This window comes from Psammomys obesus, unplaced genomic scaffold (assembly GCF_907164565.1).
Source record: "Psammomys obesus unplaced genomic scaffold, mPsaObe1.curated_primary_1811, whole genome shotgun sequence".
Classification (NCBI taxonomy): Eukaryota; Metazoa; Chordata; class Mammalia; order Rodentia; family Muridae; genus Psammomys; species Psammomys obesus.
The window spans coordinates 269,820-297,254 of record NW_026589137.1 but is presented as its reverse complement, the minus strand read 5'-3'; the positions used below and the strand labels follow the sequence as shown (position 1 = coordinate 297,254).

General features: G+C 41.7%; 1 protein-coding gene across 4 annotated transcripts in view; it reads right to left on the bottom strand.

Moving 5' to 3' along the window:
- Positions 1-27,435, bottom strand: part of Septin6 (septin 6) — a 77,696-nt gene that overhangs the window by 39,235 nt on the left and 11,026 nt on the right. For all 4 annotated transcript variants that reach the window (XM_055604928.1, XM_055604925.1, XM_055604927.1 and 1 more), the window contains exons 2-3: positions 23,619-23,733; positions 14,747-14,942 (exon numbers count right to left, since the gene is read on the bottom strand). In XM_055604928.1, the coding sequence (XP_055460903.1) occupies positions 14,747-14,942; positions 23,619-23,733 (311 nt within the window). The remainder of the gene's footprint in view (positions 1-14,746; positions 14,943-23,618; positions 23,734-27,435) is intronic.

Sequence of the window (27,435 nt, the reverse complement as noted above, 5' to 3'; positions counted from 1 at the left end):
GAGGGTACAATATCTGGGCTGCAAGCACAGTGAGATCCAGGAGAAGGGCAGTCCAAGCAGTAAGCATGTAATAATGATCCTGAGGCAGAAGCTAACCTAAAGCGTTTTAGCAACGGGAAGAAAGGCGGGGAGCTAAAATTTAGTGCACTAAAGAGGAATGAGAAACTATCAACCACAGCTACATAACAGAAACAGCCTACATGCCTATCAACTGATGACTGGATAAAGAAAATGTGGACCACCCATACAATAAAATATCTTCAGCTATAAAGACATTCTCATATAATGTGACTAACACATGTGAGGCCCTGGGTTCAATCCCCAACAATGAGAAAGGGGAAAGGTTGGAGGGAGGAAGGCACTCATATACAAATTCCGTATGATTTCATTTATTTGAGCCACCTAGAACTGTGATATTGACAGAGACAGAAAATGCAATGTTTACCAGAAGCTGAGGTGAGATAGGAATGGAGAATTGTCCAGTGAGTTTCCTTTGGGGGTGAAGCAAATGTGTGGGACCTAAACAGAGGTGACGGTTGAACAACAGATGTTGGTTGTCAGGGTATTAAATGCCACTGGATCATTAATCTTACCTGAGTTTTGTTAAGAGTCTCAGTGGTTTGGGTACACATTAGTCTGAGAAATGCTGTCATCTGTCATCCACCTGTTTACCTGACTGAAACCTAATTTTCACTTGGAGACACTATCACCCAGCAGCCATCTCCAGGATATGTTTCTTTTCTCTACAACTCATGCACCTTGAGGTGAGATAAGATGGTTAAGTATGTAGCCTTCCTAGACAATCCCTCTAGGCAACTCCTCTTCCTCCATGTCAATGTAAATCCTCTTTTCATTGGAGGCTGTTGAGATTCAGACCTTCAGACGGGGGGGGGGGGGGATGGCAAAGTGAGGTGCCTATATTAGCATACTAAAGCAGACCTGGTCTCCAGGTTCTCCCAGTATCCCTTAGTCCCAACCTCAACTTTTCAGCCTAGGGGCAGGGCTTCCTCTCTCTGGGAGGCTCTTCACTATAAAATCCAGACAGTTTGGCTCTCTCTGTGTGTATCTTTCTCCTCCCTCCCTCTCTCTCTTCCTCTCTCGCTTCCTCTCTCTCTCTCTCTTTCTGTGAATTCTCTTTTTCTCTCTCCCTGACTCCCCCACTTTTCTCTCTCCCTGTCTTCACAGTGACTTCCTTGACCTTCACCTGTGAGATCAGTCAACCCACCCAAGAGCTGCTGTCCCCAATAAACCTGCCTTTATGTACTCTTGAATTTGGCTTCAATTCGCTCATTTTGTTGGTGGAGAACACCTTTCATTGACCTAGTCCATCTTCTTTTGGCCCAATCTTTCACCAGTCAATCACTCTAGGTGATTACAATGTACCTGCTAACAACTCATCAATTTTCGGGATCCACATGCTGTGACTGCCTTGACTTCATAACTTTGGCTTTCTCTTTTACCACCCAAGAAATCCTCCCTGAAACACCCAACTCTCTGACTGAAACTTGGTATCTACTAGCTGTCTTAGGTCTTTGACCCTTCTAAATATGATTTATCCCTCAGGATGCTCAGGAATCTGGTCCCTTTCCTTATTTCACAGAATATCAATGGCTTCCTGGTCTCACCTCCTTCTCTGCCAAAGATGAATCACATGGCTGGTCAATTGAACCATGTTTTCATTATTGAAACAGGGTCTTGTTATGTTGGTCAGGCTGGCCTTGAACTCTTGGGTTCAAGCAATTTTCCTGCCTCAGCCTTTCTAGTAGCTGGGACTACAGATGTACAACACTGTGTGGATCATGAAACATTCTTATCCACAACATCAGCTCTGTTCCAGCTCTGTCCTTCCATCTTGCTGGCCCAGTAAAATAATAAAAACTGAATAAATTTCAGGTTCCAACTACTCTATAGCTGTCAAAGCTGAAAGAAAGCAAACAAAAAAACTGTGGGTCTCAACACTTATAAATACATGGCCTGACAACTCCCATGTGTCCTGGGTCCTGAAACCCTGGCTAGGGGTGGCTAGGTAATAAAGAAAGAATAGACACAGGTACAGTGAAGCTGGGATTAGGGTAGGCTCTGCTACCTGTACCCTAACCACCTCGAACCTCAGTGTGCTTATCAGGTACAGCACAGGGACTAGGGTTAGCTAGTCTCTGTAGCAAGTCTGTGAAAGTGACCTGCTACAGAGTGAAATGTCTGGGAGGAGGAAGCTGCAGTTGCTAGTGTTTGCACACACTGATCAATTATAAACACTCAAACGCAGAGTCCCAAAAGGAGATTGCCATTTCTCTTGAGCCTCAACCATTTGGGTAACAGCTTTTCCAATTGTCCCATGGGTCCGAGGCCTTGGGATGTCCTTGATATGGCCATGTCCATATCATATATACATTCACTCACTTAGGGTTTTCTCTGCTCTCTACAATACCATCTAACTTCAGATGAGCCTATAGAGTACTATAATAGCCCTTTTACTTGGTCTTCATTGGCTCCTTTCCCACTATTCACATTGCTCGTTCCAGACATTCATTTGATTTCTCAAGCTCCAATATGATTCCTGACCCTGTCACTCACATGATAGTCTGACAGCTTGCTTTGCCAGCAATTCTGAGGCCACAAAACTCATACAATCTCACGCCCTGTGCTTTAAAAATGGACCCACCCTTCTGCTTCCTTCTAGTCTAAGGATGAAGTATCTCTCATCTTTTCAAGGCTTGTTATCCCTATGCACATGTTCTCATTCCTTGAAGACGCTTTGCAATCCTTGCTCCATCTCCTCTCTTTCTACTGACTCTTTCCCTTCAACTTATGAGCATACTTAAGTCTTCTATCATCACAAAAGAGAACTTTTCTTAACCCAACCCAATCCTCCTCAACTATGAACTTCCCCAACCATGTTCCTGTGCCTTCCCTTCCTTAAGCTGTCACATTTGGAATCTGTACCTAGCACAGGTACTCAATAAATAATAAGTGGATAGATGGCTTTCTTTTTCTTTCTTTCTCAGGTTTTTTTTTTTTTTTTTTTTTTTTTTTTTTTTAAAGAAAGGGTCTCATATAGCCCAAGCTGGCCTCAAACACACTATGTAGCAGAGAATGACCTTGAACTTTTTTTTTCAGTAGATGGTTATTAACACAGAGACCTACAACTGGACAACATAAACAGTGAGAGACCTTGAATCATTCAAACATAAATGGGATATTGTTATCAAGTCCTTCCCTTCTGGGCTCAGGGATCTGTGAAGAAGAGATGGAAAGATTTTAAAAGCCTAAGGTGGTGAATGACTTCATGGAAAGAACATCTGGACACAACAGGGCTGATGCACATATGAGCCCACAGAGACTGTAACAGCAACCACAAGACCTGCACAACTTTGAGCCAAACAAAACCCCAGCATAGAGAAGACGGAGTGCCTGCAAAGTTCCACCCCTAACCAAAAGCTATTTGTAATTGATACCAGCTGAGAGAGGGAAAATCAGTTTTCTCCAATAGATTGACAGTGGCTAGATCAACCATACACCAAGGCAGGCCCATGCTCAGAAGGAGTCGTTGATCAACACAAAACAGACTCCATATTTTTCTGTGTGGTTTTTTGTTATGGTTTGGTGATGTTTTCTTTTCACTTTAGGTTTTCTTTTTGTTGTTTATTTTATGTTCTTGGGTTTTTTTTCTCTCTTTGGAGAGAAAGAACATGGAATTGGGTGGGTAAGGAAGTGGGCAAGATCTGTGAAGACTTTTGAAAGGAAAAGACTATGATCAAAATGTATTGTATAAAAAAATAAAAATATATATTTATGTGTTGTTAAATGTACATGGGTGTTAACCTGCATTCACATGTGTAGCATGTGGATGCAGTACCCATGTAGGCCAGAAGAAGGTGTCAGATACCCCTTGTACTGGTTACAGATGGTTATGGGTTGCTATGTGGGTGCTTCCAATTGAACCTAGGTCCCCTGGGAGAGTATTCAGTGCTCTTAACTGCTAAGCCATTTTTCCAATATCCTTCTTCATTTTCTTTTTTTAAAGATATATTTTATTTATCATTTATACAGTATTCTGCCTGTATGTGTGCCTTCATGCCAGAAGAGAGTACCAGACCTCATTATAGATGCTTATGAGCCACCATGCAGTTGCTGGGAATTGAACTCAGAACCTTCGGAAGAACAGCCTGTGCTCTTAACCTCTGAGCTATCTCTCCAGCTCCTTCATTTTATTTTTAATCATGTGTATATGTAGAGGTGATATGTGCTGATGAGCATGGATGTCTGCGTAGACTAGAGGTATCAGATCCTCTGGAACTATAGTTACAGATGATTATGGGCTATCTGACATATGTGATGGGAATTTAACTCTGCTTTCCAGAAATGCAGTATGGACTCTAATTCTAGCCCTATGACCCTACCTTTATCTACTAAATGCTAAGATTACTGCCATGTATCACCATGCCAAGATTCAAATAGAAGTTTCTTGAAAGAACAATCTGTTTAGTTTTTTGAAAGAAATTCTAATTCACTCTTCAACTCAGTGTAGATTTTTTTTTTTTACACCATGTCAGTATCCTAGTTAATATATCTAATGGGCACTTTTGTCATTAAGTGATGAAAACTTATGGGTATTCTCTTTATTTTCCCTACCAATTTATAGCTCATGCAGTCATTCATCAAACACATACTGAATGCCAACTGTATTCAGGGTAGCTAACTTGTACTTATCCTTGATGACTTCAAGACTTAGCCCCGCCTTTCTTGACCACCTGCTCATCCCTCTTATCAGTCTACAGTCTGGATTCTCACAGTAAGGCCTGGTCACTTGTTATCCTCTTTGTTTCCTTATTCTGAACCCCTCACATCTTGAATACTGTACTTAATCCCATTGAGCAGAATCCGCATACACATCAGTCCCCTCCACTGAAATGAAAGCTCCTTAACCAAACACTGTGCTTTATATTTTAGTAGTAGGCTGGCAGAATGGGTCAGAGGGTCTCAGCACTTGCTGCTGAGCCTGAGCAGCTGAGTTTGATGCCCTGGACCCACATGGTGAATAGAGAGAAACAACTCCCACAGGTTGTCCTCTGACGTCCAGACATATATCCTGACATGAATTCACTAACGCAGCTGCTATTGTATAGTGGTTTCCTCAGAGACAGAAACACACCATAACTGCAGGGAAGTTACTTAAGCCAGAAGGTAAACAACTCAAAATGGCTTCAGGAAGTGTCTGAAACTGACCAAACTCACTTTGACTCCTCACTTCCAAGACCAGGCCATGAAGACTGCTAATTGTTTCTTTCAGTCAAGCCAATCTGCAAAGTAGACACGGGAACAAGCCAAGCTTAAAAGAATACTTTCAGACCAAACTAGCTGCATGGAAGAAGCAGAAACAGGCTAAGCAAATTCTAGACCAATTGAGCCACTTGGAAAGGACACTCTCCAACCTGTTGAGGTGCCTGCAGGCTGTGCAGTGTGCTCCAAGTTCCCAGATTTATGAGCTCTCACCTATGCTGAGGTAGACCTTGGTGACACAGCTGTCTTTGAATCATTTTTACTGCTCTAAGTAACTCCTCACCTGTACTCTGTAAGTAACCCCAATAAAAGTCATTGGTTCACCAAAATGGACTTCGCTGTTATCTGTACTATCTGTTGTGGGCTCCCTATCTGGGGTAAGTAGAGATTTGTGCCATGTCTCCCCACTTAACACTTGTCACATAATACTGTCCTCACATGTGCACACAATAAATAAATAAATAAATAAATAAATAAATAAATGGATAAATAAAGAAATAAACACAATGTTTCTTAGTGACACTAGCCTTTCACATACTGTTACTGGCACACTATAGATATTTAACAGTTGATAAACTGAATAAGATCCTTTGTACCCACTTGGATGCTAAGTTTTGTGGATTCTCTCTCAAGTCTACTCCTATTCCCCAGCCTATAACTTTCTGTTCCTGTTTAAGCATTCATCATTTGTCCCATTCTCTACAACTGCCCCTGCCCTCCTTATCTCTCTTCCCACACTGCCTTATCTCTTTTCCCAGCTTTTTAAACCCACTGTATATACCTACTTTATCTATTTCCTTTTTAAAAGCAGCATCCTTTAAATTTCCTTTCAATCACACAATCTATAAATGCATTCTTCCTGTCTTATCAGTAATCACTGTTTTCTGTCTGCTGAATATTGTTCCAGAGCTTTCCTATATATTTATATGCAGATATAGAGAGGGTAATTCATTGTGTTGGGGAGGGGGAATTTTCATAAATGGCACTATGACACAACTTCTCATTTTTGTAACATGATCTGAGCTGAATCCGTGTGAATATAAACTGCAAATACAATCCCATGTGGTATGGTCCCATTACAGCTAATGTTGCTGCTCTACTGATGGACACATAGGCAGGTTAAAGATTTTTAATTTGATAGCCAGTGCTGCAGTGAGCACTATTGTTTCCTGTAAGCATGTGCATCTGTTTTCTGGGCAACCTAAAGGAAAGTGGAACTTCTGGGTCATGAATCATTCACATTCAAGAATGTAATGGATGCTGCCAAATTAGCCCTCCAAAAAAAAAAAAAATCTGTATCAATTCACACACCCACGTGAATGAAATTCTCTAGTAAATAGTGGCTAGTATACCATTTTTCATTTTTGCAAATCTGAGAGTGAAAATAAATCATTGTTTTATTTTCCATTTCCCTAATTGCTAGGGAAGCTGAATGAGCACCATTTCATAATGTTGATTGTTCCATTTGTATTTCTCTTTCCAGTCAATTATTTATCTCTCATGGAATTACAGAAGGCCTCCTTGAATTTAAAATAATTTTCTATTGTATAAATTACAAATATTTTTGCCTCATCTGTAGCTTGTTTTCCCTTTTGCTTTATGGTATTTTACACTTTGAAGCATAAAATACTTCTAAAATGTTTTATTTTTATCATTTTTATTTACATGTACGTGTTTGGGTGTGTGCATGTGAGTGCAAGTGTCTGCCACAGAGGCATCAGATCCTTTGGAAATGGAGTTACAGTAGTTATGAGCCACTTGCTGTGGGTGCAGAGAATCAAACTCAGGTCCTCTAGAAGAGCAGTATGTGCTCTTAACCATGAAATCATTGCTCCAGCCTCAAACTACTTTTCCTGTAATTACCTTAGTAGACCTAACACTCTTTTCTTCTGTGATTTTTAGACTTTGTTTCCAACTCAAAAAGCCTTCTCTACCCCCAAAGTTATAAAAATAATCTCCCACATTTTCTCTCTATATTTTTAGATTTTGTTTTTAGTCCAACAGGAATCTATTTCTATAAGCAGTGTTAGTGTGAGAGGGTCTCATTTTATGTTTTTCTAAATGGATGGCCTATTTTCCCCAGCAACACTTCTGTCCCTGCTGACTTATAGATGTGAAATTTCCATGCAAATGTGAATCTGACGTTGTACTCAACTTTCTCTTCTGTTCCTTTTTCCCCCTGTTCTCATGCCCCTATGTCCCATTCACAAGTAAGAATGGCAACCTAATTTCTACCTTACAATCTAAGGGAATGATCAGTCCTAAACACATTGAGAATTTTCATGCTGCCAAACCCAATGGATTTTTTCTTAGTTCTGCTTTTCTTAGATACCATTTATCATTTCATCTTAAATGCTACATAATGCTACACTCCTTTGATTCTTATCAATAAAATCATGATCATAATAATACATTCTATTTACTAGATAGTTACTCTGTGCCAGGTATGGTTTTAGCATGTTTTTGTCATTTATGTTAAGTATGTTAAACCATAACCTGATAGCATAAAGATTATTATGGTTATCATACCATTTTACAGGTGACTTAAAAACTGATGCATTGACAATTGAACTATCTTGCAAAAGGTCCTTGGTCTAGTAAATGGCAATATGTGATCTGAACCCTGGCCTGTTGAGACCAAAGCTTAGATTTCTAGCTACTCTTCCCTCTAGCTTGTCTTGAAAATTCTCACTCTTGGGTTCTTTTTTATCCAGCACTCATTTATTTTCTTCTTTCAATTATTAGTAGTAGTCAGGGTTTTTATGTGTTGGTTGGTTGGTTTTGGTGGTATTTATTTTGAGACAAACTATCACTATGTAGTCCTAGCTAGTTTTGAAATCACTAAGTATAACCAGGCTGGCCTAGAACTCACAAAGATCTGTCTCTAACTCCTAAGTGCTGGGGTTAAAGACATGTACCATCATGGCCAGCAAGTCTTGTTTGTGTGTGTTTGTGTCTGTGTGTGTGTGTGTGTGTGTGTGTGTATGTGTGATTTTTAGACAATGTCCTATGATGCAACCAAGCTGGCATCAAACTCACTCTGCAGTTGAAGCTGACCCTGAATTCCTAATCTTCCTGCCTCCGTGTCTCATATGCTGGAGTCTAGGCATGCAACACTACGAACAGCAAATTCATTTGCTTGTTTGTTTGTTGACAGGGTCTCAAGTATCCCAGGCTTGCCACAGATTCACAATGCAGTGAGGATCATATTGAACTTCAGATTCCCCTGCTTATACCTTCCTGATGCTGGGATTACAGGTGTGTGCCACCATGCCTGGGTGTAGTGCTGATGATCAGACCCAGGGTTTTTTTTTTTTTTTTTTTTTTTTTCATGCTAGGCAAGTACTCTACCAACTGAGCTACAACAGTCTCTATTTTAATATTTTTTTTAAGTCAGGGCTTCACTGTGTAGCCCAAGATACCCTCAAACTCTTGGTCTTTCTTCCTCAGCCTCTTGAGCACTTAAATTACCAAGTCCTGGAATTACAAGGGTGTAACATCAAATGTGAGTCCCACCAGTTTGGGTTGTTTTGTCCTTGTTGAAATATATGCCATGGAAAGTACAGGGTGTTCTGAAGACCTGCTTCAATGCAGCTGCACTGATACATGTGTGGTAAAAGACCCCTGACACTTTTTATAGGGCCCAATGGCACTGGCCTATAGGCCTGCTAGTAAAGAAGCTGAGGGAGGGTTACGAGGAAGGGAGACCACGAGGTCGAAGCCTGTCTGTGATACAGACAGAGAGAGTCGGAAGCTAGCCTAGACAGCTTAGTGAGACCAGGCCTCAAAATATAATTTAAAGATGGTGGGGAATATAACTCAGTATTAAAGTGGTTGTCTAGCATGCAAAAGGTCCTAGGTTGAAGCTCCAGTACTTCATTAAGAAAAACAAACTGCTTTTTATTACAGATTTCAGCTTACTTCATTCTTGTTCCCTACCCTAATCTCAGGGAAGCTTTATCATTTCCTATTTGGGTTTGCACTATTTCATTTTTTAAAAATATATATGTATCATCTAGTTTATTCATTTAGTTAGTTAGGTTTATGTTTTTGTTTTAGTTTTTTTTTTTTTTTCTAAGACAACCCTGAGTATATTTATTACCCACACTGGCATTAAACTCAAACTTCCTGCATCAGCCTACCGAGTGTTACAATTACAGGCATGTGGCACCATGGCCAGCTATCAATTTTATAATCATAAAAACTACTAAGAATATTCTAGAAATAAAACAAAAGTAGATTAGCATCTAAGAGACAGTATCAATTTAGTGTTTTCAAGCCATCATGATCAAGACACTGTCCATATGTGGAATGTCTACAACTGGAAGGACTGTAAGAAATTTCATTGAAGACTTTCTAAAAAAAAAAAAAATGCAGGTCACAGTAATGCTCAGATTGTGGCCCAACTACTCAATTGATGGGAGTCCGGTGTAAGTGATACTCAACCAAACAAGCAATCTAATGAAATGGAAGGAGAGTAAGCAATCTAATAAAAAAGAAAAAAAAAGAGTGATTGAGGCCAGTGAGATGATGCAGCAGATGAAGGTACTTGCTACAGAGCCTGAAAATGTGAGTTTGAGCTCAGGGTCTCACAGGGTAGAAGGAGAAAACTGACTCCCCAAAGTAGACCTCTGAGCTCTACTGTATGTGATGGCGCAAGTACACATGTACGCATATGCATACACACAATAAGCAATGAATTAATATGTAAAATGTATAAGTCAAGGTAATTATTTTAAAAAGAGGTGTCTTCCTTTTAGGGTTTTATATAGAAAACACACTATGTAAAAAAGAAAAAAAAGAAAGAAAATAGGCTCTGTTTCAGTTCCTAGAAAACTATATGTCTACCAGGGGATAACAGTCTAAGCAGGGATAAGGTAGAAAGTGGGGGAGAGAAGGGAGGAAGTGAGGTAACCCAAACTAAAAATATATGAAAAGCCTTATAGAAGCCTACTAATTTGTAAGCAATTTAAACAAAAGTTAGGGCTGGAGAGATTGCTCAGTGATTAAGAACACTCACTGCTCTTGCAAAGGACCTGGGTTTGGTGTCAGTATCCATGTACAGTTCACAACCACCTGTAATTCTCATTCCAGGGGATCTGATACTATCTTCTATCTTCAAAGGCATAAAGCTTCAGGCTTATTCCCCAGTGCGCGCGCACACACTCACACACACGCACATGGGCACACGGGCACACACACACACACACACACACACACACACACACACACACACACGCATGCACGCATGAGTGTACTCTCTTATTGAATTTGAGGCTGATCCATAAGAGGGAATTCATGACTGTTTACTGTACACTTGCCCAAAAGCATATAACTGGGACACTAATAGGTTGGGGGACACATGCTGTGTGTTTTTTTTATTTTTTATTTTTCTGAGCGGTCCTGTTGTCAAACCTCCTTCTAAACATTTATGTTTATACCCATAGATCAGTGCTGCCCTCATCCTTGCTCAGGAAGTTTCTTTCTGCAGTGGGCAGCAGTTAATACAGAGATCCATAACTGGTCAACGTGCTAGACTGTGAGTGCTCAGCCCTAAGTGGCGCGTCTATCGCAACCTTTAACAATGGCTCAGGGACCATCAAAGAAGAAGAGGTGCAAGAATGTAAAAGCTGGAGTATGGCAGGGAATGCTGTGAAAGATGTGTTCTGGATACAACATAGCCATTGGTCTCACAAGTCCAAAACATCTACTGTTACGTAGACAAGACCTGCACAAGATCAAGCCAGTCAACAATATTCCAGCATAGATGGGAAGGGTTGATGAGGGCCCTCCCTTAGCTGAGGAGATACTGGCAGATGGTAGCTGCTAGAAAAGAGTGGGCCAATTTTCTTTACGGGTTCAGCTGCTGATAAGTTGTCCATGCCCCAGTGGATGTATGCATGTAGGTGGTACCAATCAGACTCAGTGTGATATAAAGAGAAAAAAAAAAGACGGGAGGAGGACATGGGGAGGGATGTGTGGGAGTGGGAGGAGTAAGTGAAGGATGGACATGCTGAAGATATACATTATATACATAGATAGATAGATAGATAAATAGATAGATAGATAGATAGATAGATAGATAGATAGATAGATAGATAGATAAAATTTTCAAGGAATAATTTTTAAAAAAAAAATTTGAGTTTTTTGAGACAGAGTTTCTCTGTGTAGCCCTGGATGTCCTGGAACTCATTCACTATGTAAACCAGGCTGTCCTCAAACTTACAGAGATCTACCAGACTCTGCCTCTTGAGCCCTGGGATTAAAGGCATGTGCCACTACCTCCCAGGCTAAAAATATTTTTAAAGAAGCTATATATGTTCATTCTCTATAAGGGCAAGAATATGACTTTAAGGAAGAAGTAAAATTTGTTTTAGATAAATTTATGCTGGTTTGAATGCGAATGGTCCTATAGGTCCATCTGCTTGAATGCTTGTTCCCCAGCTCATAAATTGTTTGGGAAACATTAAGAGTTGTGACCTTTTTAGAAGAGGTGTATCTATAGGTGTGGGCTTTGAGGTTTCAAAAGCCCATGCCAAGCCTCATGGTTCTCTGCTTCATGCGTGTGGATAAGATACAAGCATTCAGCTGCTGCTCCAGCTCCATGCCTGCCTGCCTGCTATCTTGATACCCTCTATACTGGTCATGGACACACCCCTTGAAGCTCTAAGCAAGTCTCCAATTAAGTGCTTTTTAAAATAAGAATTGTCTTGATTTTGGTATCTCTTTGCAGCAATAGACAATGACAAGGGAGAAATAGAAATTTTTAGATACAGTCCATCTAAACAGCAAGAGAATCCTTGAGGATAATTAGTATATACTTTTCTGAAAATGCAGAACAGAGGCCGAATGTGATGATGCCCACCTGTAATCCAAGCCACCTTGTCTACAAAGAGAGCTTGAGGTCAGCCAAGGACACAACATCAAACCCAGGAGGCTGGAGAAATGGTTCAGCAGTTAACAACTTGTACTCTTCCAAAGAATCCAAATTTGATTCCCAGCAACCCCATCAGGCAGCTAGCAAATGACTGCAAATTCAGCTCCAGGGAATGTCCTACCTTCCTGTGGCCTCTACAGGCACCTATACTCATACACTCACAGCCCCACTCATACACACACATACACATGTGCCTGTGCTTAAAAACAGAATAAATCTTAAAAAAAATAGAATAAAGGCCTGGAGAGATGGCTCAGAGGTTAAGAGCACTGGCTGCTCTTCCAGAGGTCTTGAGTTCAATTTTCAGCAACCACATGGTGGATCACAACCATCTACAATGAGATCTGGTGCCCTCTTCTGGCATGTAGGTGGACATGAAGACAGAACATTGTATAAATAATAAATAAATCTTAACAAAAATAAAGGGCCTGGAATAAAATAATAAAATCAGTGAGTTAAGCACTTGTCACATAAACATGAGGGTCAAGAGAACCCATGTAAAACTGGAGAAAGTAGCACACAACTGTAATCCAAGCAGTCTTACAATTGGATGGGAGGCTGAGACAAGAGAATTCACTTCCTGGCCAGCTAGTCTGGCATATGCATAGAACAAAAAGACACAAACAAACAAAACCTTTCAAACAAGGTTGAAGGCAATGACTTTCAACCAAGAGGTTGTCCTCTGATCTCCACATGTACCATGACACATACGCTGAAGTATGTGTACCTACACTTGTATACATAAACACATACAACACGAAGATTTTTGAAAGGAAGGTTAAGAGGCCCTTTCTGTGAGTGTACTACCAGCTTTTCCTTCCCTACACCAGCCTTTATCACAGCCTCACCCGAGAGTCTCGTTCAGCCCTCACATGCTCCCCCGTACTACAGCTTCTTCTGGCTCTCCTTCTTCCTCTCTGCTTGAACCTTCTTGGTCTCTTTTTACAATCCTCTCCTCCGTTTGCTGGCCTCACTGACACCCTGAGGTTTCTGTGTTTAGCACAGCTTCCTGCGGTGGCTGCTAGGTAATCTTACATGTGTACACGGTTGGAACAGATCACTTATCTATGTTTCTAGCCTAGAACGTCGCTGGACTTGTGACTCTGTATGGTCAACTGCCTGCTGCTGATATTTATGAAACATCTAGACATTCTACACATAGCTCAAATGGGAATGCCTTGATTCTGGTATTTTAAAGTCTGGCTCTCTTATATATTTCATAGGAGGCCATCATAACTGAGCTATTCTCCAAAACCAGAAATTTGGACCCTATTATGGATACTTCTGCCTTCTCAGCCCCATATCAAATCTTTGTTAGGTTTTGTCAGTTTTACTTACCCAATATGGAATCCATCCCCTCTTCCTTATCTCAGCTCCTATGCTATTTCTTGCCTCGATTTCATTGGTCTAATGTTTCCTGATTGGTTTTACTTTTACAGTGTATCTCCACAGTAGCCCAAAGGATTGTTCTCGATGGCCAGTAAGACTACATTCTGTTTCTTGAACTTTTGAATGGCTCCATATTTGCACTAAACCTCTCTGGGATCTGACCTCCATTTACCTCCTTTATTTTCTCCCTAGCTCACTTCAACTATTAGTCCAGGGGAAGTTCTAAGTTTAATGGGGCCGGATGCTTATAGAAGTCAAAGGAGAACCCAAGAAAAAGACTACATTATCACTAATAGTTATGGGGCTGTGGAAGGGGCTCCTGCACGTGAGACCCTCCAAAATTAAGGTTCATTGGCTTCCCAAGAAGCTTACCTCTCTACTGAAACACACCAAGCTGCACTTCCCTAGACCATACCAATTCTTTGCATCACTTTGCCCTTGAAAAATAGGGCTGCTTTCTGGATTGCCTTTCTCTCTAATCACCTGTCTATGTTGTCAACCCATCAAGAGTTAGCTTAGATAAGGCTCTTCTATGAAGGCCTGTCTGCCTTCTTTGTATGGAATTGACTGTTCTTGCCCTTGTGGTCTCATTGCAATCTGCCCTTTACCTCTTTGCATTATCCTTCACACAACATACTCCCCTCTATGGAAATTATTTGCTTAAGACAGGCCTTTATCATGAATGCCTCAAGAGCAGAGATTAAGCCAAAGATTTTTAGGTTGCTAAGAGTACAGGAGGGCCTGGCATAAGGCTGAACAGAATCAAGGCTCCAGTCATGTGTATTAGAAAGATACCTGTCAGCTGGTTGCAGTGGTACACACTTGTAATCCCAGTACTCAAGAAGGTAGGAGCAGGCAGAACTCTGTGAGTTCAAGGCCAACCTGGTCTATGAAGTGAGTCTAGGACAGCCAAGGCTACATAGAGAAACCCTGTTTCAAAAAAAGACACTCTTCTTTGGCAAAGTAGATAGAGTGGCACAGTTGTTGTAGATAGGGACCCTGCAATGATGCCATGCTTACCAGCTGCCTACCCATATCGCTCTAGTTAAATAGGATGGGCTCCAGAGTCTGTGTTCTCTCCAAGATTCCCATGGTAAGCTCCTTTCCATGGTTTACCCCTCAACCCACTGCCTTCCTTACCTGTCCTCCTTGTTGATCTGGTCCCCAAAGCCCATGGTGCTCACAATTGTGAGCTTCAGCCCCACATTGCTCTCCTGGAGGTCATAGGTGTTGGATCGGAGTTGAACCCCTGGCTGTGTGTGGGTGGCTGGCTCCCCCTCAAAGTTGGTGTTGAACAGGGTATCCATGAGGGTGGACTTGCCCAAACCTGTCTCCCCTGAAAAGCAAAAGATAGCACACAGTGACTTCGTAGCCATTATGCATCATATTTCACAAACGTGTGAAGGGAGAAGTGTATATACTAAAACACTGAATGAGAAGTCCTGCAGAAGTACATAGAATATATATGACCAATTATATGAAAAGGGAAAGCACGCACCTGCCAGCAGCAGAGAGCTCATAATATTAGAGAATTGGGCTAACTTCCAGTTTAGCCTTCATATTTTTTTTTCCTGTTCTTTGAACCTTTACCTTGAACATATACTGCTTTTAGAGGCAGAGAAAGAAATGTTATACGTACAGATAGAGAGGTATAACTATTTAAATACCAATTGCCAAATAAACACCCTCTCCTCTCATCACCTACCTCAGGTTCTGCCAGGCCTAAATAATGCTCAATCCACAGATGTCACAGCCATCTCCCACTGGAGAGACTGTATCTACCCTTGGCTTCTCCCAGCCTAGATGACCTTTTAGTGAAACCATTTTTTTTGTCTGCTGGGGAATGAACTTAAGCCAGAAATTATTCTTGTTAAAATTCAAACAAACAGACATTTGTTTGTTTAACTAACATGCTGGCTGTGTGACAATAATAAATCCAAACACTAGAATTTCACACTTGGGGGATAAATAGGGGAAGGATGATAGTGAACTGGTCAAGGTTTGGGGAGGTTATTCCTGGGAGACTAGAGGTTACCAAACCATTGCCTAGAACCAAGGGGTCTTTGGAGAATGAGACATCATAGTCACACACTGGAGAGAAGCAAGAGACATGGAGTTAGGCAGGAATCTGATATGAAGCCACAGCTGGGCTCAGCACTAAAGCCACTTTTAATTTCTGTGGATTCAGGTTGTATCTGGCTCCTCATCCTACCCCAAAGGAATCAGAAATCCTAGGCATAAAAAGGCAGTCTAACCTGGAGACATAGCGTCAGACCAGCATGGTCTTTAAGTCAGTAGTTAATGACAGTCTGGGAATGGGGGTTGGTACATGCCCTTTATCCCTTGCACTTAGGAGGCAGAGGCAGGCAGATTTCTGTGAGTTCGAGGCCAGCCTCTGTCTACAAAGCGAGTCCAGGACAGTCAGGGCTACACAGTGAAACCCCATCTCAGACAAACAAAATTAATGACCCTGAACTATTCTTTGTGTACCTTAGACCACACTATTGTTTTAGTAGCATTGTCCCTCTTCTTCCTACCCCTTCCCAACCAAGGAAAGACCTATGACTTTTCCTCAGAGTTAGATTTACTCTGAGTAATTCTTGGCCTGGCAAATCTGCCCTTGAGACCAACAGTACACAAGGCAGTGCAAAAAAACCTGTAAAATGGAGAACTAAAAATTCTTCTTCTCTCCCCACCTTCTCACTGTGTATAGCTTTGCACAAGCTTCTTTTATCCTAAACAATGACCTATAAAAATTTACCTATGATGAGTTTTTCTATGAACAGATGAAAAACAAAACAAAACATCCAATTTAGTATGGTTACCAAGGTCCCCAACCCTATTTCACAGCTAGGTGTGACCAGTGAGGTGAACTGCAGGGTTTACAGAAATCCTAACACAGACTGTATTTTCAGTCGGGGCATGCTATATCCATCAAGGACAAAGACTGTCTAAGAAGAGGCCCCTTTGTCCTCCCCTAAAGAAAGTATTCAGGTCTCAGGAAAAATCTGGTGCAATGGGGTCTTTGGCACGGGAGGTGACAGATTCAGGCATGCAGTAGAACATACCACCCATTTCCCTCCCGAAAGAAAGACATCTTGAGACTCACGAGGGCCAGAATCTCTGAGGTGAGAATGCAAGGGTGGGTACAGTACTCTAACTTGACTTCTCTCTGGACAGCCATGTTTCAGATAACTTTTTTTTTCCTTTTCCACCCCCTGACCCTGAGACAGGGTTTCTCTGTGTAGCCTTGGCTGTCCTGGACTCACTTGGTAGACCAGGCTGGCCTGGAACTCAGAGCAATCCACCTGCCTCTGCCTCCCTGAGTGCTGGGATTACAGGCTTGTGCCACCATGCTCATTATCTCAGGTACCTTTTAACCATTGTTTTTTTTTTTTGTTTGTTTGTTTGGTTTTTTTTTTTTTTTTTTTTGGTACATATAATGGATTTTCTTCAACCTCCTCCCTCTTTGTCCCTTGGGCTTATTACTGAATATGCCTGTTGCTAGCCTTCTAGACAGTGGAAGGCTCCAATCTCCCCAGCTCTCCAGAAAGGGCTCACTGCCTCCACATCCTAAGAATTCTCAGAGTCCTCTATCTACTTGAGTGTGCCTGAAGAAAGCCTCACATAGACAGTCTCAGGAGCAGCTCTACAAAACCAGAGACCCACCCACTTTGCACAGCTGTAGAAATGGGGGCTGGGTGGAGTAGGGCAAGCAGCAGGGAAGGACATCAAGGAAACAGACCACCCAGATACCTGCCAGCACAGAAGGCTTGTGGCAACTAGATGTTAAATAATGAAGGTCTGGAAGAGAAGAACTTGCCACGTCTAGGGAATTGCAATAAACACAGCATTAGAAGGCAGCAGAAAATAAAGCCAGTTCCTCCAGGGGCTTTCGAGTGCTTCTGCTCTCAGTTGCCATCACGATGGGACCTGGAGCTGAAAGGACTCCCTCTTTCAATGGCTAGCACAGACTCAGCCAGAGACTAGAATGTTGTCTCCTCCTAGAGCTGCCTTGGGACCAATAGTGAATGTGTGTGGGGATATGACACATATCCTGACTAGGATCAGGTCAGCAGATTCCATCATGCCTCAGCAAGAAGGTAGGAACTTGGCAGGTGGCTTCTAGCAGGAAACTCAATGAGTCCCAAGGGTTCAATTTCTCCTTTTCAATTTCTCTTGTTCTCCTCAGCCCTTCCAGAACATGTCACAATGGACAACAGAGGTTTCTAACCCTCTGAACTGATGTTCTACCTTTCACTTTGCTTCCTGTTGACATTATACTGAAAACAAAAATTTTTAAAAATAACAGAGAGGATGGAGATGGCTCAGTGGCTACAATCGCTAGCTGACTTGGGTTTAGTTTCCAGCATTAACATGGCAGCTCACAGCTGACTGTAACTCCAGTTCCAAGGGAACTGAAACTGTCTTCTGGCCTCTGCAGGCACCAGTTATGCATACAGTACATATATGTACATATAGGCAAACATTCATACACATAAAATAAATCTCTTTTAAAAATAATTTAAATTTAAAACTTATTATATAAAACATGCATTTTGTCTTCAAACTATAGTTTTGGGTGACTTTCCCACCTTGAGTTAAAAACAACTATAATCAAAATTTAGCCATTTTCATTAGTTGATGTCAATATCTGCAGTCTCTGCTTCCTTGGACAATTAAGTCCTTGCAAGATAAGAAAGACAAATTTATCTTTGAGTTTGAGATCAGCCTGGTCTACAAAGCAAGTTCCAGGACAGTCAGTGCTACAGAGAAACCCTGTCTCAAACAAACAAACAAACAAACAAACAAAAGCAGAAAGAGAGAGAGATAGAGAGAAAGACAGACAGACAAGTCCTAGATATGTTACCACTACATTGTCATATGACAAAATCTGAGCCCTGTTTCCAGTCTGGGTCCTAGTCCATTTTTCCTACAAAAAGGGAAGAAGGTTGACGTCGAAACAGCAAAGATTTTGGGGTTTGGTTTTGGTTTGATTTTAAGACAAGGACTTGAACTCCTAAGTCTCCTGCCTCAGCCTCCCAAGTGTAACAGATTCATGTGCTCTGTGTCAGGCCTTGATGTGAATAAATACATACTTTCTTCTCTTTTCTGTAGTGTTGGAGATGAAACCCAGGAACTCACACAAGGGAGGCAAGCTCTCAACTCCTGAGCCACACCCTCAGCTTCCATGGATTTTATTTGTTCCTCACAGCAAGCTGATAAAGTAGACACTATGCCTTTTTATTTTTAGTGCTGGTAATGGAGCCTGAGGACTCAAGTTGAGCAGGTTAAGCAGGAGCTTTACCTCTGGCTGGGCAAGGTGGCAGGTATTAGGGTTGCAGGCAGATGTTTGTGAGTTCCAGGTCAGCCCTAGAGTGAGACCCTGCCTCTAAAAAAAAAAAAAAGAAGAAGAAGAAGAAGCAACAAAAAAGAGCTCTACCACTGAACTACAAAGTAGCCAATCCCTTGCTACTATAGTATACAGTATATAGAAGAGGAAAATAAGGTATAAAGAGGAGGAGGAACTTGCAAATTCATGAAGCTAGTGGGTGACTTGGTTAACCTAACTACAAATTAAGGGCAAATTGTAGTATTAAGGGTGTGAATAAGAAGTAACAGTCCAAGGAGGGCCACCCACTAATAAGTAGCATAGCCAGTATTTTCTTTTTCTTTCTTTGTTGTTGTTTGTTTGTGGGTTTTTGTTTTGTTTTGATTTTTCACGATAGGGTCTCTCTGTATAGTTTTGGCTGTCCTGGACTTGCTTTGTAGACCAGGCTGGCCTCAAACTCACAGAGATCCACCTGCCTCTGCCTTCTCAAGTGCTAGAATTACCAGCATGCTTGGTTTGTAGCCAGTATTTTCACCAAGAAAGGCTACCTCTGTAGCCCATGCTTAAAACCAATACAATCCAGTGAGGCCCACAAACATGATGTATTTGTTCATTTAATCACTCAAGTATTTACAAAACCTCTGATAATTGCCAGATATAGTTATAGGGGTTGAAGACAAAGCAAGGGCAAGATAGCCACAGTCCCTATTCACTTGGAGAGAAGTATCACTCTGCTGTAAATGGTGGAGCAAGCCAAAAGAAATGGCTGTTGAGTTCAACAGGGAGGTGTCCAAAAGGAAACTCTCGAGGAACTACAGCTAGCCATGGGAGTCCACAGAGAAAGACAAGGTCATGCCTGATTGTACAGTCTTATCCTTTCTGTTTCCTGTTCTTACAGGGGCCTGGCAGACTGGTGTGTTTCAGCCAGCCAGGCAGCTTCCCGCATCTCTTCCCAAGCCAGTGTGCACTAACACTGACAACAGATTCAGATCAGCTGTGGTGGAAGTCATGACACCATAGAAATCAGTGGCTGCCCAAATCGTGGCCCATTTTCTCCTGTCGTGCCTTGCTAGCCAGTGACCAACCACTGTGGCCACTTTATGCTGACAACTGCCTCTCCCAGAGGCAGAGGGATGTAAACATTAGCTTCTGACCTTCAGAGGATACTAGATACCATTTGCATGCCTCCTACAGTAAAGCCTCAATCCTGCTTGTTGAGTGTGTTTTCCAAATTCAACAGAGCCCAGTTGAGCCTGGAATCCTGAGCAGCTTCAAAGTAAATATTATCATTATGAGCCTTTATGCTTCTCATGACCATTAGCGCTGCCAGCATATTTGGATGGGCAAGTCTCTTTGGGGTTCTTTCCCACAAGTACTGAGCCCTAGAACATTGGTATTGCTGGCTCAGGCTGTTCTTTTGAGACCTCCTACATGGCTATTTACAGTCATTGGATCCTCAAATTTTCAAAGCTAAGGGATTAGGGATATGATTTTTGATGGGGTAGGGAAAGGGGAAATCACCTTGCTAGGTAACTACTGTCAACCCTGAGAATATATCAGACTGAAATCATAATGTGCTTATGTCCATGTGCTTAGCTGAAAACATAATAATCACAGAGAGCAATTATTGGTATAGTTAATTTAATGTAGTATAAATTAGTTTCTGGATTCATGAAAAAAATCTCTTTCCCTTCTCTCTCAATCTCAACAAACACACGTGTACACAGGCATACATAAATGTTCAGTTCTTACTCTGCTGGGTATAGGCATAAGATCAGCAGGCCAACATGAAAATAAACAATAATGTGAACAAAAAATTTATCCTAGCTCTTCAATAATAATAATCAAGTCTAGCACTGCTATAATTCAACACTAAAAGTCATCAAGGAGGTAAATTTGATAGCCCCATACAGGTATGAGACATAAGAACACAGCACTAAAATTCCTGCAGGAGCAAAGATCACCTTCAGTAACATCACTGCGGACTCTGCCATGTCATTGACAGTTCCTAGCATTATGGCTGGGCTGAGATGGCAGTCCTAGAGCCACTTGTGACCTTGCTGCAAGGCGAGGGTTCTCTGAACAATGGCAAGGTCATGAATTCAGCAAGAGAGTGGGATAATGCACTGCAAGCATTTTTGGATCCAGTACAGGGATTGGTTTATCTAATGGTCCTGTCTATGGATATTATAGGAGGAGAGCCATTTCCTGAAACTTGACAAGTAGAAAGAGAAAGAAAAGATATATGACTTCTTATGGATGAAAATGTCTTCTTTTCTTCCCTCCTGTCCCTTCTGAGACACGAGTCCCTTTCTGCCCCAGGCCTTTCAGCAACTTCATGTCATCAGGTACATGCTGGAGTACAGGAGATGAGCAATAATACCCTGGTAGGAACATGAGTTGACTATCCCACTCACCTTGTCTTGATCTTAGTTGCCTCTTTCTGGGGGGGCTGGGGAATCTTAAGATTCATGTGACAAATTTCCCTGCACTTTGCCATCGGGTGTCATTCTGACTCACAGGGCTTTACCAGTCCAGTCTCTTGCTCTAGATTGAAAGGTTGCTGACAGTGGCTTTGTCATTTTGCTTTAATCTCAACTTCAGCCCAGGTCATATGGCACTCTGGGAAGAATGCCAAGGGAATCTGGTATGTGTGTGCACTGGAATATTTCAGTCATCAAATATTGTGTGAAATAAGTTGGCCATTAGCCAAAGATTGATCTTATTAGTTAAACAGAAATTTGGTAGTGCCAATATTAGATGTGATGACATTTGTTCTTGAGATTGATTACCCTGTCTTGCATTTATTTTGTATTCCCATTCTAATTAGCACCTACACATGACTGTGCATTAGAGTTATAGCATTCAAAGACTTGGCAACCTCTATGCAGACTCTACGGCCTCTTCTGTGTAATCCCATGAAACACATATTTTTGTCTCATAGGCTCTGAAGCTGATACAGGAGAATGAGTCACTTTTGTTAGTGAGTGAGTCTAGCTGACTGCCTGTCATCCATATTTAGAAATAACCTTATTACTCTGTTTGTCCTTACAAGTACAGTGAATTCCGTATAGAAAATGACCTGGTAAAAAGTCCTAAAGATGGAGAAGAAAAACAAATCCCAAGAAAATGAATGACTTCAAAATAATTTGAAGACAGTTAGTTAGTTAGTTAGTTAGTTAGTTAGTTAGTTAGTTAGTTAGTTAGTTATTGAGACACGGTCTCATCATGCAGCCCAGGTTAGACTCAAATTCACAAACTTCTTGTCTGCTAAGTGCTGGAATTACAGAGCTATACCACCACATCCAATAGAATTTTTTCCAATACATCAAAGAGTAAAGTGCCTAATTCAGTGGTAGTTTGAATCTATGCTGTGAATGAGCTCTCCATATGCTCTATACAAAAATAAGAAAAGGAAATCAGAAGTGTTTGTGTTCCAGCCAGTGTGAAAATTGGCATTATTATGGTATTTATACAACCATTAAGGTCTGGAAGGGGGGCCCCTGAAAATATGCAGGTATACTTTCTTGCACCATGGTATTGAAATTATATGTTACCACTGTGTTTGTGAATGTCGGGCTTTTAAGGTTTCAAAACACATTCTTAAAGAATGGCAAGGTACCATTGTCCCTCACACTTGTTTGATGGTACTCAATTGTTTCTAAAGCACTTTCATGGTCTCAACGGATGTTGCTGGCAGTATAGGCAGTGAAAAGAATAGGAGGCCAGTCAGGCCTGCATTGCTGTTTTTGTTGTTGGCTCTGTCATTATTTTTTTTTTTTTAGGTTGTCTCAGGTAGATCCCTTGTCCTCCTCAATTCTCCTCTCCATGAGGATAAAAACACTACTGCCAAGGCTCATTTTGCAGACTGGGGGCCCAAACAACTAATGTGAGAAACTGTTGAGAAGTATAATAAATGGCCCTATGGACTTAACTCATTCATCATTCACGTTAGAAATATCATCAAACTCTCCTTGTGCCATGATTAGCATAGCAAGTGGACTAAAACAATGCCTCCCCACAGAGGTGTGATGGTGCATGACCATAATCCCAGTACTTGAGAGGCTAAGATACAGATACCGAGATTTAGAGGCTAGCCTGGGAGACGTTTCAATTTCCATGTCATCCTAGGCCACATAATGAGACTCTCTCTTAAAACAAAACAAAATACAGCCCAGGCAGAGATACAGATCTGGTAATAAAAGATCTTTGCACATAGCTGTTGGGGTTCTTATGCTTAAGCACCAAATGTACCAAACCTAGACAGCTGCAGAGACCCAGCCGACTGCCCACAACTGGAAGGCAGGCATCTTTATTTCCTCAGCCATTATCTCGCTCCCACTTCTGTCCTGGTTCTCATTTTTGGAAGTCAAAAAGAACCTGACAGCAGTAACCCAGTAGGCCACCCCCCTTTAACAAAATTTTCCACTGAGTCTCACAAAGCTCTGTTTTTCCCCAAGGTGTGGGCCCAGATTCTGGTCTGAACAGAGGAAAAAATATAATTGCAGCTGGACACTTACAAAAATAAACAAAGGGATAAGAGCAGAAGAGGGCTGGGGGGTAGCAAGCCTGCAACTAGATGAGAATGACACAGTATTTAACCTAATTACCTGCAAAGCCACATCTAGCCATTAAGGATCTATATTCTGTAATAGAATTTCCTGCCATGGAAATACTCACCCACACACAGGATGTTGAAGCAGAAGCCCTGGCTGACTGCCTTATTCACCAGCTGGTCAGGCAAGCTGTCAAACCCCACATGTCCAGCCAGGGGGACAGTTCGGCAACCTTCGCCCTAATTTGGAGAAGGAGGGAGAGGAGAAAAATGACAATGTGCTTAAAAGCCATTTGGATCTCCATACTCCGTCTCTATGCATTCTATCATGTGCCAGGAAGTAACGACCACAAAGGCTCAATGTGTCATTTCTTCCCCCAGTCACCCCACAACACAGACACTTCAAAGAATTCCATCAGCATGGAATTCATGAGTGCTTAGACACAGGTAGTCAATAGGTTCAGTCATAAATACCACTGTGGTTCTAGACACAACAAAATACATGGGCAGCTTATCCAGTTCATCCAAACTTGGGATGAAATCTCAGTTAAATCACTGACAGGCCAGGGAACCTCTCTGACACTCACTTCCCTTCTACATCTGTCACATGAGACAATATGATGTACTTTAGAGGTGACCAGAGGATTCCTGTCTGTTTATTAGTACCTATAATGATCTTAATGTGTGCACGCCCGTGCAACAAATGTTCCAAAGCCCTTATAAGGCAGTGAACCTTCTCTCTAGGACACTCCAGAAACCTAGAACAAAGTTGGCACAGCAAAGAAGCTAAGCTCACATATTTAAGCATGCAAGATGGCTCAGTGGGTAAAGGTACCTGCTGTCAAGCCTGATGACTTTAGTTCAAAATCTGGGACTCATGTGGTAGAGGAGAGAATTAATTCCCAAAAGTTGTCCTCTGACCTCCACAATTATATGGCACTCCTCCACAATTATGTGGCACTCCCCCACAATTATGTGGCACTCCCCCACATATACACACAAAACAAACAAATAAGGGAATAAGTAAGTAAATACACACACAAATAAATAAATGTAAAAATAAATTTAAAGAACAGACTTTTAAATCAGGCAGGTCTGAGTCAGAGGCAACCTCTGCAGTTCGCAGTAACAAGTTAAGTTCTCAGTCTCCCCATTACAAAGCCAGGAGTTAGTAGCTAATGTGCAGATTACATAGGACAAGACTCTCACACATAGCAAACAGCCTGGCATGTGGGAGGCATTCAAATAGCGGTTGCCCTTATCACCATACTGTGAGGTTATCTTTGGACCCCAAACTCGCCCATCATGTAGTAAAACACTTATAGCTCCCTCTACCTTAGAGGGAGCTGTCTCCGGGTTTCCTCAGGTTCCTTTGACTCCACAGGGTTCAGCCAAGCCACTCCCAGCCTTGGGAAGCACAGGGTCAAAGCTTCTTACAGTTAATGGTGTTTTACAGAACAAGGAGAGTCTCAACTCAGGCAGACTTCCAAAGAACCATGGGAAAGGATGAAAAGGGCCTGCGTGTGCTCATGAAATATGTTTACTGTCAGTGGTCACAGCAGAGGGTGGGGTGTCAGGAGAAGGGTGGGGAATGGAAGCTGGAAGCAAATAAGTGTCCCAAGAAATGATAGGTTATGGAAACAGGCAGAGATTCTGTGGGGTGAGGCTGCACCACACTTTCCATAACCACCAAGATGCCAAAAGCAACCCCAAAGGCCATGGCTTGTGCCAGGAGGACCATACCAGCATCCCAGGTTGTGCTAGCAGGCAACTCCTGTGTTGACTAGACCTGCTGCTAGACTAGGCGGCACACCAAAAGGGATGAGATATGATAGTGGAGGAGCTGCTCAGCAAATGATGTAGTCAGACAACCCCTTAACCTAGTGTGTGTGGGTCCCTGCTCCCATCCATGTCATCGGATTTGTGCTGGTGACTACCATCTGGCACGTTCATTCCTCGCTCACATCTCTCTGAGGAAACTCCCAAAAGAGTGCAATTGACAGACTGCCATCCTTGAGTCAGGTTGATGCATTCCTTGCTCACCTAAAGAAATTGCATGAGGTATCCGCATCACATTGTTGTGTACTCGCTTCAGCCCTTTCCAGTTTCCTTTCCCCATTTCCCATTCTTTTTCTTGCTTAAAGCAAACAGTAAGCTGGAAATTTACCACCTTTGATTCTCAGCCCTCAGCAAAGCAGAGAAGAGACTTCTGAGCCAATATGCTCTCTCCGGGGAGCCTCCTACATAGCAGGCCTCAAAATTGGGACAGACTCACAGTTGAGGTTTCCAGAGCCATATTTTATCATCTCTTCCTGTCTCCAAATTCAGCACTATGAAACATTAAATGCCCCAAAGTCCATGGATTCTCAAACTAAAGGTAGCAGAGTGGAGAGAGCTCCTTACCTTAACAGTTCACTCCAAGGTGAAAGAATTATCAAACATGGGGCTTAGGATGTAGTTCTGTTGGGAGAATGCTTGCCTAACATGCACAAAGCCCTAGGTTCAATCTGCAGCACCACATAAATGGGGCATGGTGCTGCATAACTCTAATCCTCACACTCTACTGCTAAGCTCTACCGTCAGTCCCAGTTCCCCACTTTTGAGTCACAAGTGACGTTAGGTGACCTTAATGTGTGGATGTCACCTTGCCACTTCAACACCACTGTCCCTACTTCCTTATTCTGGCAATCACTCAAGTACTCTATAGCTAGAATGAGCTTTTCAACGCCTGCATGTGTGGCTGGAGAGATGGCTCAGCATTTAAGAGCACTTGCTGTTCTTGCAGAGGTTCCGTTCCCAACACTCAAAATGGTGGCTCACAAGTATTTCCAACTGCAGTTCCAGGGGATCTGATGACTTCTTCTGACCTCCTAAGGCACCAGGTCTATACATTGTATGTATACATACATGAACGCAAAACACTCATAAAACAAATCTAATTTTTTTTTTAAATATCATGGCACTCCCTGCTCAAAATACCCCAAATCACACAAGCACATTGCTTGTGGAATAAAGCCTATACCCATCCTTTCGCTGTTTGGGGCTCTTTATACTACTGTGGAAGATAATGGTGGGAACATGGTGTTTGGTAAATTTTCATTTTGAGAAAGGGTCTTATGTATCCCATGCTTGTCTCAAACTCAACGTATTGCAAAGAATGCTTTTACACTGTTGATCTTTTTTTGCCTCTACTTCCCAAGCACTCAGATTAAGCCTATGCCATCACATCCAGCAGAAATTTTTAGAAAACATAGAAATTATATTATCATTCTCCCATGATGATCAACATGTCTATGTCTTTCCTGCCGGTCACTACACTTTTATTTAACAAAATACGGATGCTATTATCTGTTCCTTTTCCACAATCTGACTTAATACACTGACACTTAATACAGATGTTTTCCTAAGTAATTAAGCATATGTCTAAATCATGTCTATAGAACAGTGTCTTTTTAAAGATCTGTTTTATTTTCAAAGATGTGCACTTGTCTTTGTCTGTGTAAAAGTATGTGCACATGAGTGCAAGTGCTGTCAGAGACAAGAGAAGACAGTGAATCTGTTGAAGTTAGAGTTCCAAGGAGCTGTAAGCCACCTGCTATGGATAATGGGGATCAAATGCAGATCCCCTGCAAGAGTTGTATGAGCTCTTACCGACTGAGCCATCTTTCTAGGCCACAAAACATTACTTTTACTGGCCATCTAGCATACTCATGTAGGAATCTGTCACCTTTTCCTAAAATATCTTCTATTGTTGGATATTTAGTGTGCGTTTCCAAGTTTTCTACATAAAAATACAACAGTCTTTAGGGTTGCAAATGTCTTTTATTTCCTAAAATTGAAGCCTACTGGACCAAAGGGTCCACATATTTTTACATCTATCTATCTATCTATCTATCTATCTATCTATCTATCTATCTATCTATCTATCTATCTATCTATCTA